The following is a 15,014-nucleotide window of genomic DNA, read 5'->3' on the forward strand; positions in this document are numbered from 1 at the left end:
CCAATTTATTATTATTTTTTATATATTATATAGTCGTCTGATTTTCATAAAATTTAAATTTAAAAATAAAATTTAAAATAATATAAAATATCTATATCTGAGAGTAGATAAAAATATGTTTAAATACAGCAAAGTTATTATTTTTTCTCATTTTATTTTTCTTATTTATTTATTTTTTTTTTAATTAAATTTAAAATTAATATTTAAAAACTGTAAAATTTTAAAAAGACCCTCGTGTTCCTTTTCATTTGTCAAATTTATTTATTGTTGAGACAATTAATTATTTAATATATAATTCCTATATAAAAACTACGGTATATTTTGCAAGATTTAAATATTTTCCTAATTTTTGTGAAAATATCGATATGCGTCCCCAATCATTGGGTATGGTATTTTAAATACTGGTCGGACCAATCGATATTTGAAAATCGATGACAGAATGGACTTTATCATCGATGGCTTTGGCAGTCCTGGTCACACTGCTCGGATTGTGACGTTCGCGTGGCTGTGCTGCTTTTCAAGGCGAAAGAAGCGAAATAGCAGAGAAGGCAGAACGCAAGTAGCAAACAGGAGAGAATTGAAGAGCCTTCCACTTTCCACACACTGGCAGACAGCAACCACACACTGCCCGGAAAAACTGTCGTATAGTGCGCATCCCCAACGTTCGGGTCGGTCGGAACGAAATTAAACGGGCTCCGAAAGTGCGGAGCAAAGGGAAATACGAACAAAAAAAAAGAAAAACGCCGAGCAGCAATTGTGCAAAATGAGCGGAGATGTGGCTGCCGAAAATGTAAGTTGCCGAGAAAATTCCTTCCTTCCCTTTTCGCCCCGCGGCAGGCGGGCAGGCCTCTGCATTTTATGTAATTAAGCGAAAAGGCAAGTGCAAACGTGTTGAACAGTCGCCTGCCTGCGCCTTCCTGCCTGCCGCAAAGTAGTAAAACGTAAAATTGAAGCAAAAATTGGCCAGAAAAGACAATACAAAAGAAATAACCCAGTTGCAAGTGGTGCTACGCAGTCGGCGTCTCTGCCCGCAGTGCGTACGGCACGGACAAATTGCGGGCAGAGCCACAGGCATAGCAAAGCAAAAGCAGCAAAAAGGCCTTTTGGTAATTGACGAAAATGGCGACAATGCAAGTGGCAAGTGCGGATGCGGGACGGGAGGTGGCTGCTAGTGGGCGGGGGGAAGGAGAAAAGCCGAACAGACGAAACGAAATGTATTTGGCACAGTGTGACCGCTCGCAATATACCAACTTGGTATTTTTTGGTAGTTGCCTTTTGGTTCTTTCCTTTTTTCGTCTTTGATCACTGAACCCTTTTTGTTGGCAGCTGAAACTCCCAATTAACCAATATTTGCATGGTTTACTTTTAACTCTGCTGTAGTCATTAAAAACGCTTTGCTTGAGGCTCGCCTCAACAAATATGTTTTTTTTCTTGGCCGTAGAGTGGTCACACTTGGCCTCCTTGGTTGGCGGCAGCAACAACAAAATAAATTCAAAATCACATGTGTTTGTTGTTGTTGTATCTCATTATTCTCTTTCGTATGTAATTGCAAGTGTCCCATTTTGCAATTACAAATCCCCTGTACATACAAATGTATGTTCATCTTGATATTTCTGATAAGCCAGCCTTGTGTCCCCAGTAACAACAATAACGCACACACCCGGAGTGTGCAAGTGTGTGTGCCCACGTTGAAAAAATAAAATAAAATAAAAGTCTAGAATTATAAGCTGTAAAACGCAGTCAATTTTCTGTATTCTCCGCGTAGCGGTGTGTGTGTTTGCAAGGTGGTGTGTGCGTGTGCTATTGTTTGGCATCTGTTTCTTAACCTATTCCAACCGATAGCCCGATTTCGATTCCCATTTCCCATTCGGAAGCAGGAATCGTGGGTCGCCATCGCTCTCAGCTCTGCTTCTTCCAACATCTTGAATGTTTTTGTTGTTTCCCATGAATTTTCCTACGCGGCATTTGTTAGGGTTGATTTTTCACCACGTGGTGAGCGCACACACACACACACGCACGCCGCACGACTTTTAATCGGAATCAAAAGTGAGGAAAAAAGTAATAAGTAATAAGTTTAATAAAAGTAAAAAGCTCGCAAGACGGGGAAGCAGCAGCAGCTGGAAAGACATGACGAATGCACAGGTTTCTAGCACGATTTTACTCTTACTTTCCTCATGTCCCACTCTTGTCTGCATCTCCTCATTTTTCTCTATATCTTTCTCTCTCTTTTGTAGAACATCCACGCACAAAATGGTGGCAGCTGCGAGCTGGTGCAGTCCAACGGGGTGACCACCAATGGACACCACCACCAGTCCCAGAACCACCACCACCACAGCAGCAGCGGCGGCGGCGGAGGAAGTAGCAGTGGGAGCAGCAAGCATAAATCCTCCAGCAAGGACAAGCATCGTGATAAAGACAGGGAGCACAAGAGCTCCAGCTCGTCCAAGGATCACAAGAGCAGCAGTCGGTATGTGGGAAGGGTTAAGATAAAGGAGAACAATGGGGGAATTGGGAGATAAGTGGGGAATCTTCTGGAAAAGACATAACGTAGAATGCCAAGAAAAGATGTAATATCTTGTAGGCAGAAGGATCTTCATGTAGTCTATCTAGGGAATAAGTAAAGGGATCTTCATAGATACAAAATCTCATTGGGAAAAGTAATTTATATTAGTTTAAAAATTAATAATAGTAGCTTTACAAAGCATATAAAATAGCAATCCCTGCTCAACTTAATTCAATTATCTATGCAAACAACATAGTTATGATCACTTGACCTCCTTTTCACCCGTGAGAACGAACAATAGCCCGCAGAGCTACGCTATGAACACAGAATAGCTATGTTGGAGCAGCGTTAGGCTAACATACTTCCGAGAAATTTGTAATAATAACAACTGTCATCCCTTTTCCAGCGATAAGGATCGTCACAAGAGTAGCAGCAGCAGTAGCAACTCCTCGTCAAAGCATCGGGACAAGGATAAGGATCGCGACAGCAGCAGCAGCAACTCACACCGCAGCAGCTCCTCATCAAGTCATCGGGACAAGGATGGAAGCAGCAGCAGCAGTAAACACAAGTCCTCCTCATCATCGTCGTCCTCATTCGGCCACCACAAGAGCTCATCCAAGGATAAGGAGCGACGTGATAAGGACAGGGATCGCAGCAGCAGCAGCAGCTCGTCCAGCCGCCACAAGTCCTCATCGTCGTCGTCTAGCTCCCGTGATAAGGAGCGCAGTAGCAGTAGCAGTCACAAGAGCTCCTCCTCGTCGTCGTCATCATCGAAGAGCAAACATTCCAGTTCGCGTCACAGCAGCTCTTCCTCCTCGAAGGAACCGCTATCCTACGATGGAGTGTTTGTCAAGCCCGAGCCCGTTTCCCAGCCGCAAACACACGAGGGCGCCATGGATCCCTTCCACATGCATCAGCAGCAGCTCGGCGGCTACGATGCCTCCTCCACCCATGCCAATGTCAACTGCAATGGCAATGGGAATGGGGATGCCAGCGAGGGCAACAGCTACAAGAATGGCTACGAGGAATCGATTGTGGAAATTAAGAAGGAGGACACTAGCTTGAACAATCTTTCGCAGGCCAGCTCCTGCGACTACTCCATGTCCCAGTTTCGGCCCGATGAGCCGCCGTTTGAGGTTAAGCATGAGTCGACCTATGTGGAGGACGATAGCATCATGAACGACAACGATCAGGATCAGGATGAGGACGCGGATATGGACGATGAGGAGGATGTGCCCTTGTCCATGCGTAAGCGCAAGCAGGAGGTTCTCGAGCCAGCCAATGGCGGCGGTCAGGATGACGACGACGACATTCCGCTGCTGGCGCGCAAAAAGATCAAAAAGGAGGCCAAGGAGAAGAGCAAGAAGAAGCGTGTCAAGGAGGAGGCCGACGACGACTATGGCAGTGCCAAGCCCAAAAAGAAGAAAATCAAGAAGGTAGAGGCTTAGTTTGATTTGAGCATTTAGTTTGCGTGATGATTATCCTTGAATTGTATTTCGTTTTCCTTGTGCAGGAGTCTGGAGGAGGAAGTCAGATCAAGACGGAGAATGTTTCGCCCACCAAACGCTCAAAGATCAAGGAAGAGGAGGAGGAGGTGTGGAGATGGTAAGTGAAGTTATATGCTAAAAGAAAAATCGTTTTCTGTTACTAAAATTCAATTTCAAGGCTGGTTTTAAATTGAAATGAAGTTTTAAGAATTTTAAGAGGTTTTTTTAAAGTAGTTTTTGTTAAGAAATAAATCCCAGGAAACTACCACTATTAGAAGCTATTATTCATTTATTTTTTTTATTTATATAAAGCTAACATTTGGTACTAAACTAATTGTTAACTTATATTTATTTTTTTATATTTTGATCAATTTCAAATATTTCTCAGCGTACTTTTGGGGAACTTGAAAATATTTATATAAATATTTATTGCAAGTCTGCATACCACTTTTTCGTATCCTAGTTTTTATAGATCCTGAGATCTTAGGATATATCATTAATACTGGAAACCTTGTTTTATTTTCTGGAAATTTCAATACAATTTGGATCTGTTTCTCTTATGCATATTTATTATAAAATCAATGACTTTGTTTAGCTGCCGATAAGGAACAAACAAGCTTCATTTTATTGTTATTACATTTGAGTGAATATTTTTGTTGTATATTTTTATGTTTTATTGTTTTGCAAAGGTTACTTGAGGTGAAAGGCTTTTGATTAATCGTTAAAAAACTAAAACATGCTTTTGGAAAGGGGAAAAATGTGGTTATATAAATTCATTTAATTTTATAAATATATAGCGCTTGCAACAGTAACAACAACAAGCACACTGGCTGCTGCCCACGCAACTGAAAATGACGTGTGCACACGTGTAGTGTGTGTGCGTGTGCGTGTGCGAATGCCATGTGTTTGCTTGTGAAGTTTGAATGTCACTGACCTACATTTTGAAAGTCACACAGAGACAGACAGGCAGACTGTGAGTACCAACAGTTATGCGCCGCTTCTCGCCCACTGCGGCGCATATGGGGAAAATACAGCTTTGGGGCCCACTGTGCTAAGAGACATTCACCACGAAACGACCCCCAACCAGAAACAGCTGAGTGGGGAGCAAGCTAACCGGAAAAACACACACACACACTGACATAAGCTGACTTTGGGGTTAGGTTTGAACGCCACCGCTGCCGCCGCCGCTTCTGCTGCTTTTTTGCGTAATGTGATAAAAAAAAAAATAAAGAGACAGAAAAGGAAGCTGTAAATAAAAGGAAAACAAATGCGCTGGCTGGCGGCGGCAGTGTTTCCATTGGGAAATCGAAGGCTTTGCTTGGTTTTCAGGCAGCAACTAACCACCGTTATAACGAACCGGAAGATAAAACGAAGAAAGAGCGGCGTTTTTACAGACGAAGAGCAGCAAAGTCGATGGTTAGGAGCTAGGTCTAGGGTGATCCCACAAGTTAGGGTGGCCTTTAGCAGATGGCAAAAATAATAACTAACAAATATGGGTTTAAAGGGGAACTTGTCTAAAAAAATAGTATACACATATTTAAAAAAAAATTATTATGAATAATATAATAAGGTTTAATATTAAATTTAAACAGTTCCCTGCCATTCATCCACTCCAAGCACACACTAATTAATTTTCCATTTACCTTTTCCAGGTGGGAGGAAGAGAAGCGCGAGGATGGCGTGAAATGGTCAACGTTGGAGCACAAGGGACCCGTGTTTGCCCCACCGTACGAGCGTGTGCCGCGCAATGTGCGTTTCTTCTACGACGGCAAGCCCCTGGACCTTACGGAGGAAACGGAAGAGGCGGCCACCTTCTATGCTAAGATGTTGAATCATGACTACTGCACCAAGGATGTGTTCAACAACAACTTCTTCAAGGACTTCCGCAAGACGATGACGTCTAAGGAGAAGGAGATCATCAAGGATTTCCGCAAATGCAACTTCCAGGAGATGTTCGAGTTCTTCCAGGCGGAATCGGAGAAGCGAAAGGCGGCCACCAAGGAGGAGAAGCTGGTGAAAAAGAACGAGAACGAGGCCCTGATCAAGGAGTACGGCTTCTGTATGATTGATGGCCACAAGGAAAAGATTGGTAACTTCCGTCTGGAGCCGCCGGGCCTCTTCCGTGGTCGCGGAGAACATCCCAAAATGGGCATGATCAAGCGACGCATTCAGGCCAGCGATGTGTCCATCAATTGTGGCAAGGACTCTAAGGTGCCGCCGCCGCCGTCAGGATCGCGATGGAAGGAAGTGCGCCACGACAACACGGTCACCTGGCTGGCATCCTGGATCGAGAATGTGCAGGGCCAGGTCAAGTACATTATGCTGAATCCCTCGTCGAAGCTGAAGGGCGAAAAGGATCACATCAAGTACGAGACGGCGCGTCGCCTGGACAAGGTAATCGATAAGATCCGTGCCACCTATCGTGACGAGTGGAAGTCCAAGGAAATGCGTGTCCGACAGCGGGCGGTGGCCCTGTATTTCATCGACAAACTAGCCCTCAGGGCGGGCAACGAAAAGGATGAGGATCAGGCCGACACCGTCGGCTGTTGTTCACTGCGCGTGGAGCACGTGCAGCTGCACAAGGAGCTGAACGGCAAGGAGAACGTGGTGGTGTTCGACTTCCCCGGTAAGGATTCCATACGTTACTACAACGAGGTCGAGGTGGAGAAGCGCGTCTTCAAGAACCTCGAGCTGTTTATGGAGCACAAGAAGGAAGGCGACGATCTCTTCGATCGCCTCAATACCCAGGTGCTCAACGAGCATCTCAAGGAGCTGATGGAAGGTATGTTAACCTCTCGGTTGAAACCCCCTGCAATGCTGATACTGTGTCATTTTTAGGACTCACGGCCAAGGTGTTCCGTACGTACAACGCCTCCAAAACGCTGCAAAGTCAGCTGGATCTGCTCACCGATCCGAGTGCGACGGTGCCGGAGAAGCTGTTGGCCTACAATCGGGCCAATCGTGCCGTGGCCATCCTCTGTAACCATCAGCGCTCCGTGCCCAAGGGCCATCAGAAGTCCATGGAGAACCTGAAGGAGAAGATCAAGGCTAAGCGCGATGCCATCGATGATTGCGAGGCTGAGTATCATGTGAGTAAAGCGCCTCGATTTGGCTTCCTGAATTTTCCAAAACTAAAACATTACCACTACCTCTGCAGGACTTGAAAAAGGCAGCCAAGCGCGGCTCCATGAAGGAGAAGATTAACTCGGACAAGAAGGGCAAGCAGCTGGAGCGCCTAAAGGAGCAGCTTAAGAAACTGGAATTACAAGAGACTGATAGAGACGAGAATAAGACCATTGCCCTGGGCACATCTAAGCTAAATTATCTCGATCCACGCATATCGGTGGCATGGTGAGTCTTGGATGGTATACATCCCATAACCAACCCCCGGTCACCGTTCATTCTACTTGCAGGTGTAAAAAGAACGGCGTGCCCATCGAGAAGATCTTCAACAAAACGCAAAGAACCAAATTTCTGTGGGCCGTTCACATGGCCGATGAGAATTATCGTTTCTAAACGCACCAACGACACACACATACACATCGAAATCGAAGCAAAGGCAGCGCAACACACAAGCAAAAGCAGCAGCAGTGCAGCAGTGGCCACAGCTCCCTCAGTTCCCATTTCCCCAAAACAGTTTATGCAATTGGTAATGCATATGGCCAGCTATTTGGGCGGAGAGAAGACTGGAGGAGCCCCGGAAGAGCCTGATTCAGAGAGGGATAGCTAGAGAGCTGCTTGCAATGTATTTCTTTCGTTAAAGTCTAACTAAGCGAAATGTGCACCACCCATTACACTCGCATACACTCAGACACACAGAAAGACACCAGGATATATGCTATGTATGTGAAGGATCAGCTTGATGTATATGCATATGTGTGCGCATGTACTGTATGTTAAATAAAAAGCCAAGCCAAGAGAAGGGGGAGAAAGAACATAAAAAAAGAAAACATAATTCTATAGAAGTTACCTTTATATAATTATTTTTTTTTATATAAATATTATGTTAATTTTAAATGATAATAAGGCACAACAAAAAAGGGTAATGAAACACGAAAAACCCAAGACGCAAGCAAGATGATTTTTTGTATGTTTTAACTATAGTTGATTTTTATTTAGCAAAGATGTCTTTCAATATTAATTAATATACAATTTATTATGATTACGTATGTATTTAAATGCTAAACGGAGAACGGAGCGGAGGTCAGAGAAGGCAGGATAGCATAGCATAATTTATTCAACTCTGAGCCGCCGTTTATCACCCCAAAGGAGGGATAAAGAAACGTAAAATTAAATCAAGAACACAAAACAAGGCATTAATTAATTATAAAAGTGGTTTTCGTTGTATGTACCTTCGTGAGTTTAGTAACGACTTTTCAAATAAACAAATTCTAAATTCATATAAATTTGCAAAGCCCTTTCAATATTTTATAAGCTATATAGACAGGTTTCAAATTCTGTTCAAGCCACAACAACAACCAATTGCAAATCAATCAATGAACCAAAACCACAGAAAATGAAACGTAAAAAATGCTTTAGCATCTGATTAGTATGTGCAATTAAGTGAGCCTAAAATAAAGCAAAAACTAAACATAAAAACAAAAGAGAACCCTGTAAAAATCAAAGATCGAGAATCCCCTCTCCAAACTGGAGGAGAGTGGAGAGAAAAGGAGCCTCGTAGTGGAGACTCTATAATTTACAAAATTTGTTCAAGCCCATCGTTTATGATTTATAAAATATGATAATGATAATGTCTGTATGTAGCTGTATTTTTAATTAAATAATTCAAAACAAATGATCAAGATGGAAGCCCCCCCACACCCCTAGCATAAATTGCGAGATAAAGAATATTGAATTATAAATAGAGAGAGGAGACATATACACATATGATAATTAGTAATTAAATCAACACACACACACACACACACATTTATATACGTATAAATGTATGCTTTCAAAAGGCAATAAAAACGATACAAGAACGGAACGTTAGGTAAACATCAATCCTTGTGTCACACTCACTTATAAAACTTGACATATTAAAACAACAAGAATATCGATATAAGCAAATAAAACAAAAAAACATGAAAAAACAACATATTTTAAAGAAACGAAAACAAAACATAAACATATATTAAAAAAAAAAACAAAAAAAAACAATTAAGCCTAAGTTATTGTAATTGTAATGGAATGATGCAAATATACATACGACAACATATATTTAATTTTAATATTAATATTGTTTTCTCTTGGGGCATTTTGAAAAAAAAAATATTTTTTTTATATTTAAATATTAGCCAAATTTAAAAAAAAAACTACGAAAAATAAGTAATATGATTATTTTTGGGAAATCGAAATTAGAAAAAGTTTATAACTAAGCCAAAAACGCTTTAATTTTAATTCGAAAAGCTTTTCTGTGCTAGTTTTTGTTAGTTTTACAAAGCAGCATGTCGAATTTAAAATTTGGAAAAATTAAAATTAAATTTTCAATTTTCATAAAAAAAAAAAATTAAAAACATTACCTTTTAATGTATAATAGAAATTATTTTGTGATATAAATCTAATTATAATTCGTGTAATTTAATGCCAATAAGTTTATATTTTAGAATGATGGAATTTCTGTTTACTCAATTATTCCATTATTTTTATTTCGTTTATTATACAATTTCACATATTATATTATTAATTTGTTGCAATCTCCTATAGACTACCCTAACTTAAAGGGTTTACGTCCACCCTAAAAACAACGCCGCTCATTCTTCCTTCTCTTCTCTTCCCTTCTTTTCTCATCTCTTCTTTTCTCTTTGTGGCTTCTGCTCCGGTTATCGATCGCACTATCGATTCTTAGAAATCGAAAAGCGGAGTGGTCACACTGCACCGAAATTTGACTTTTGCGCTAACGGAAGCGAAGCGAAGCGAATTACAGGATAATAAGTAAAACTTGACAATAAAAGGAAATGCTGGCCACGACACAACGACCGCAGTTGACCAAAATGCGAACTAGCGCGGAGGCGATGGCCTGCATGGCCCGGGAAAAGGCGCCTGGACAGGTAATGGCCGCGCAACAAGTGGCTCCTCCTACGCTCAACAACAACAACAACAAAGACCTGGCCACCATTATGGATGCGCTGCAGACGGACTACGGGAACTACAAGTACACGGTGTACCGGTGTGCCAGCAAGTTTGTGGCCTTGCAGAAGGTCTTTCACAGTGAGTGGCATGACAGCGATCCCCCAGAGTAGTGTTTCCTAAAGATTTGCGAACCGTTTTCCAGCTGGAAAGATACCGTACAAGCTGCTGCTGGCCATATTGGAGCGGCATGGAATGAACGGCAGCTGGGAACTGATGGTGCCACCCTTCCAGCTGACCTCGCTGCTGCACGACGTCTACTTTGCCTGCGAGAAGCTGGGACACTTTGCTCAGGATAGCTGCTATCAGCTGGACAGGGCCACCGGGATGCTGGCCAACTTTTTCTGGAACGTCTACGATCCGTAAGGGCTCTCTCCCTTTCTCGTTCTACTCTTTATTACTTACGACCCTTCTCTCTCCCTCTTCTTCCAGACAACGCCGCCATTCGATCTCCCTGCTGGAGATCAAGATAACCTTCATCTTGCTCTGCAAGCTGTACAGCAGCGATCACCTGGTTGGCGACTTCTTTGGCCTGCTGGCCGATCCCAAGACACAGATCATGTCGCGCTACGCCTTCGAGCAGCTCCTGGCCACGCTGAGCAAGCTGCTCAGCTATCTGGGCGAGGCCAAGGCCTATGGCTCGCACAATCTGTCCTTGATGATGGAGCAGTGCTTTGCCCGGTGTCCCCATGGCATGGCCGGTCTCGGCGAGCAGCAGTTCCATAAGCTCTGGACGGGCGCCGGTCTTCAGACGCGCTTCCTCATCTACGGCAATCTGTTGGCCCTGATCAAGCGCATCGAGGACACGGAGCACTTGATACATGGCAACTGTTGCGCTGGCTGCCGCAAGGAGAACATCGTGGGGATTAGGTTTCGCTGCCAGGTGTGCCGAGACATCTCGCTGTGCCTGCCCTGCTTTGCGGTAGGCTTTGCAGGCGGCCGTCACGAGCCCAGCCATCGAATGTGCGAGGTCTTTGTGGAGGATCAGCCGCGGCAGCGGTGGACACGGCATTTGGCCAGGCTTTGCGGTTGGTTGTGGGTGCCGCGGCGCAAGACGGCGCAGGAGGAGGAGCGTCGGGGCTTCTGCCATGCCCAGGAGAGTGGAGCCGCCGCTGCCACGCCCATACCCATACCCGCCGAAACGCGAAGTCTACACGAGAGGGAGCAGCAGCAGCAGCAGCAGCACAGCAAGCAGAAGGAGATCCTGCAGCAGCAGGAGCTGTGTTCCCTCACTGGAATGGCCAGCAAGGCCTCGGGCCAGCTGCAGTGCATCATTGATCGTCTGTTGCAGCAGAATGCGTGAGTATATGAGAGGAGGGAGACTTATTTTGAGGCTTTTAATAACCTGGGTTTGCTTTGTAGGAAACTGGAAACACAGCTGGCAACGGTGGCCACCTCGTCCAGCTCGGAAATCTCCGAGTTCTTAAGTGCCCACCAAAGGTTCCTGCTGCAAATCATTGAGGATATGCGGCAGCTATCGGTGGGTTTAAATTGGGCAACAGGAGAAACGGGTGGTGACTTCTTTTCTTTCCTTTTACAGCGCTCTTCCACGCCAGGAGGCACAGCCCCAGCCACAGGTCTGGCGCCGACTCTAGCTCCGGCTCCTTCATTATCCACTGCCTTGGTTAGCTCCACCTTCCTGAGCTCCAGCACACCGCAGAGGCAGCAGCTCTTCGATATGTATGCCCCTGTGGGAGCCAATCTCACGCACTCAAGTAACTAGCGAATCCCCTCGAGAAATTGGGGGTTACCTTCTCAAAAGTGCTGCTTTCAATCCTTTTTTCTTGTAGTAAATGGCGCCGACCTGAATCGCAGCTATTTGGAGGCCAACAAGTCGGATTACTCCCTGAATGACATCAGTTTGTGGTTTGATCAGCGTCGCGCCAGCCAGGGGCCAGGCTCACTGCCTCTCGCTGCCCTGTTGCCAGGAGGAGGAGGAGTAGTAGCAGCTGCTCCACCAGGAGGAGATGGCATGCTTAACTTTAAGCTGCTGGTGCACAAGGTCAAGGAGATTGTGGAGGATTCCTACAGCGACAATGCCGAACTATCGGCGGCCACACAGAATCTGGAGAATGTCCTGGACAGCATCATCAAGGGTGAGGAGCAGCAGCGACGCCTGAGCACGTGAGGAGAAGCGAGATTCAGATTTCAGCCAGACCAAGTCAAGGAATTCCTGTTTTTAAATTGTTTTTGAAAAATGTAATATTTAAGTTGTAAGCTTTTATTTTTTAAACAAAGGAGTCGGACGAGATCGCAATATCATAAACATTATGGCTAGCCACCTATTCCCGGGCATTCTGGCTCCTTATCACAGTGGCCGCCAGCACATCGCTGGCCATTTGCAGGCCTTGGATATGTTGTAGCGGCCCCAGTCGCCTCTCCGCCTTTAGCATCTCTCGCCAGGCCTTTAGCTCCTCGTCGAGACTCGCCTCCAGCTCGAGAGCAGCATCCGCTGGCGAGGAAAGGTACTCGCTCACCTCCAGCTGGGTGAGATTGCAGTGCAGATGCAGGAGGTCGCGCATCAGGCGGTGGAGGAGCAGGCGCAGGCGGGGCTCTGTGGGCGCATAGATGTGCCAATGCTGGCCGGGATCGTCGCGGAGCAAGAGGATGCCGCACCATTGCGACAGCAGCTGGCGGTTGTAGAAGATGCGCTGCAGGAAGGCCGAGTCCGAGGATGACTGGAAGGCAATGTCCGAGCAGGTGGCATCCAGGAGTTGCAGACGGGAGGCTGTCTCAAGAGAACAACCATTAGTTTCCCCTTCAAAGCCAAGGAGGAGCCCCACACTCACCCTGATCCTGGGTCTGGATCAGCTCGAACTGCAGCTTGGCCACCAGCAGCTCCTCGAACCGCGCGCAGTCCTGAGGCGTCTGGAACTCCAGGCGCAGGGAACTCTTGGCCTTCTGGGTAACGATCACGGCCAGAAAGTCCTGGTGCAGCGTGGAGGCCGCAAATGTGGGTGCCAGGGCCTCCATGCCGTCAAGCAGCTTTCTCGCATCCAAACTAACTAAATGCAGCTGCCTGCTCTCAATGGCCGCCGCCTCCAGCTGCTTCTCCTGTCCGCTTCTCACCTCGTACACCGCCATCAGGTGAAGCCGCTCCGCCTGCAGGAGGTCGGCCAGGCTTAGACGCACCACCAGCACTGCCGAGCACTCCGGCGGCAGCTGTGCCGCCTTCGCCACCTGCCTCCATTTGAGACGACGACTGTGCTGCTCCTGACATGCCCAGAACTGGGCCAGCTCCTCGTAATCCTCCGGCGGCTGGCCGTCTGCCTGCAGCGGCAGCTCGTAGAGGCGGTGCTCAAAGGTAAGGCTCGGCGACTGCGGCTCCAGACGCACCAGCGGACGCAGCTCCTGGACAATGCTCAGCCGATGGCCACCGGCTATGTTAATCAGCAGGCAGCCGCAGACCAAATAGTCGCCGCACACGCGCGTCCACACGTCGCCGAAGCGTCGCAACAGCTGCTTCTCCTCCAGGAGCAGGGAACGCTGGCCAGGCGGCCCGAAGGTCTGCAGGTCCTGGCTGCGGGAAAAGTCCTGCTGCGTCTGCGCCCGCTGGCTAGAGAGCTCCGCCCGGGCGCTGTGCACCTGCTGCAGCAGGCGCTCAAACTTCTGCGACGACACGGAAACCGTGGCGGAGGCAGGGTCGCTGGCCTTGCTGGAGGTACTGGGGCCCTCGTCCAGCGGTGGCTCCTGAAAGTCCGTGCACAGGCGCTTGCCACTGCTGGCGAACTGCAGCTCCACGTAGGCCTGGAAGGGAATGGGGCCGCCAGTCATGCGGAAGGAGGCCACATCCAAGTGCTGGGCCACCAGCTCAAAGTTGCAGCCATGCTCCTTGGGCCGGCGCAGGACGAGGAGCAGCTGCCAGCAGTGCAGCAGCAGATAGATCTGATCCTGCTGCCACACGTACTTGCCTATCTTGATGGGCAGCTCCTCTGACGACGACAGCATGCTGCAGTCCAGCTCCTGGCCATTTACAGACCCCGGCTCCTTGGGCAGGAAGTGGCTCACGGGTCCGGCGTAGCTCTCCAGCTTGCCGGCCAACCGCTGCAGCCGTGTGCCCCTCAAATCGATGTGATGCAGCAGCTCCTTGCGCCGGAACTCGTAGAACTTGAGGTTCCGGGCGAGCACCAGGCTGGAGGTGGCCTTGTGCCGCTCCCGGCCGCGCCCCAGGTGCAGGTTGCAGCTGAAGGCGATGCGCGAGCGCTGCAGCAGCAGCTCCGGAACGTGCTCCTCGACGAAGGGCAGCATGGACGCCGAATCCACCAAGGTAAACAATGTGGCGACCACAACAGTAAATCAAAGGCCGTGATTTGGCGGGCGGCCAGAGATGGCTCTAGATCGACAGAAGGACGGAAGCGAAAATCGGTATATCGATTGGTTAGAAGGTGGCAATCCTATATCGATTTCGGCGATTATTCAACAAGTGGTGCCTATCGGCCAAACACGTTCGTCGAACACATTCTCTCTCGGTTCGGTTGCAACGGAGCCGAAGGCTGCCGAAGTTTGTTCGCTCTCGAACACTCTACATTCGACACGAGAATTCGACCCCAAGCATGTAAAACTTTGTTTTGACATTTTACTTTGAAGTTCAGAGTGACCAAGGGGAAAATATCAAACAAAGAGCGATTTCGATATTTGGGCAAAAAGTATCGTTATAATTAGGTTTTGAAACTAGCTAAATTGGCAACATTTGTTGTTGTAAGCGGCAAGAAGAATACGGCAAACATCTCGCCGCCCGCATTCCTCGCCGCCCGCGCGCGTGCTCCCTGATTCGCACCCACTCCCTTCAAGAGCTTCAGCGCCGTGTATGTGTGTCCGTGCACGAGATTTCTTGTTCGGTTTTGCTTGTATCTGTTAATACTGCTGCTGCCCGTTGCATTGCCGCCGCATCTTTT

At 46.9% G+C, this 15,014-nt stretch overlaps 3 protein-coding genes across 5 annotated transcripts; 2 read left to right on the forward strand and 1 right to left on the reverse strand.

Moving 5' to 3' along the window:
• The first annotated feature begins 464 nt into the window (after positions 1–464).
• Positions 465–9,221, forward strand: Top1 (topoisomerase 1). Of its 3 annotated transcripts, none has more exons than XM_017181522.3 (8): positions 465–790; positions 2,235–2,467; positions 2,910–3,939; positions 4,017–4,108; positions 5,643–6,772; positions 6,829–7,079; positions 7,148–7,341; positions 7,404–9,221. In XM_017181522.3, the coding sequence occupies exons 1-8, from the start codon at positions 764–766 to the stop codon at positions 7,504–7,506; spliced, it is 3,060 nt and encodes a 1,019-aa protein (XP_017037011.1). In that variant the 5' UTR covers positions 465–763; the 3' UTR covers positions 7,507–9,221. The 3 variants fall into 3 exon arrangements, with proteins under 3 accessions (XP_017037011.1, XP_017037012.1, XP_017037013.1); XM_017181523.3 differs by lacking the exon at positions 465–790 and adding an exon at positions 1,753–2,142; XM_017181524.3 differs by lacking the exons at positions 465–790; positions 2,235–2,467; positions 2,910–3,939; positions 4,017–4,108 and adding an exon at positions 5,228–5,406.
• Positions 9,222–9,829: 608 nt separating this feature from the next.
• dah (discontinuous actin hexagon) lies at positions 9,830–12,385 on the forward strand. Its single transcript, XM_017181525.2, has 6 exons — positions 9,830–10,200; positions 10,265–10,481; positions 10,552–11,418; positions 11,482–11,599; positions 11,660–11,834; positions 11,910–12,385. The coding sequence occupies exons 1-6, from the start codon at positions 9,948–9,950 to the stop codon at positions 12,245–12,247; spliced, it is 1,968 nt and encodes a 655-aa protein (XP_017037014.1). The 5' UTR covers positions 9,830–9,947; the 3' UTR covers positions 12,248–12,385.
• Positions 12,325–14,452, reverse strand: LOC108085064 (uncharacterized). Its single transcript, XM_017181526.3, has 2 exons — positions 12,909–14,452; positions 12,325–12,847 (listed from the first exon to the last, which is right to left on the reverse strand). Exons 1-2 carry the CDS (start codon positions 14,365–14,367, stop codon positions 12,402–12,404), a joined length of 1,905 nt encoding a protein of 634 aa, XP_017037015.1. The 5' UTR covers positions 14,368–14,452; the 3' UTR covers positions 12,325–12,401.
• Between the last annotated feature and the right edge of the window lie 562 nt (positions 14,453–15,014).

Source organism: Drosophila kikkawai, chromosome X (genome assembly GCF_030179895.1).
Source record: "Drosophila kikkawai strain 14028-0561.14 chromosome X, DkikHiC1v2, whole genome shotgun sequence".
Taxonomy (NCBI): Eukaryota; Metazoa; Arthropoda; class Insecta; order Diptera; family Drosophilidae; genus Drosophila; species Drosophila kikkawai.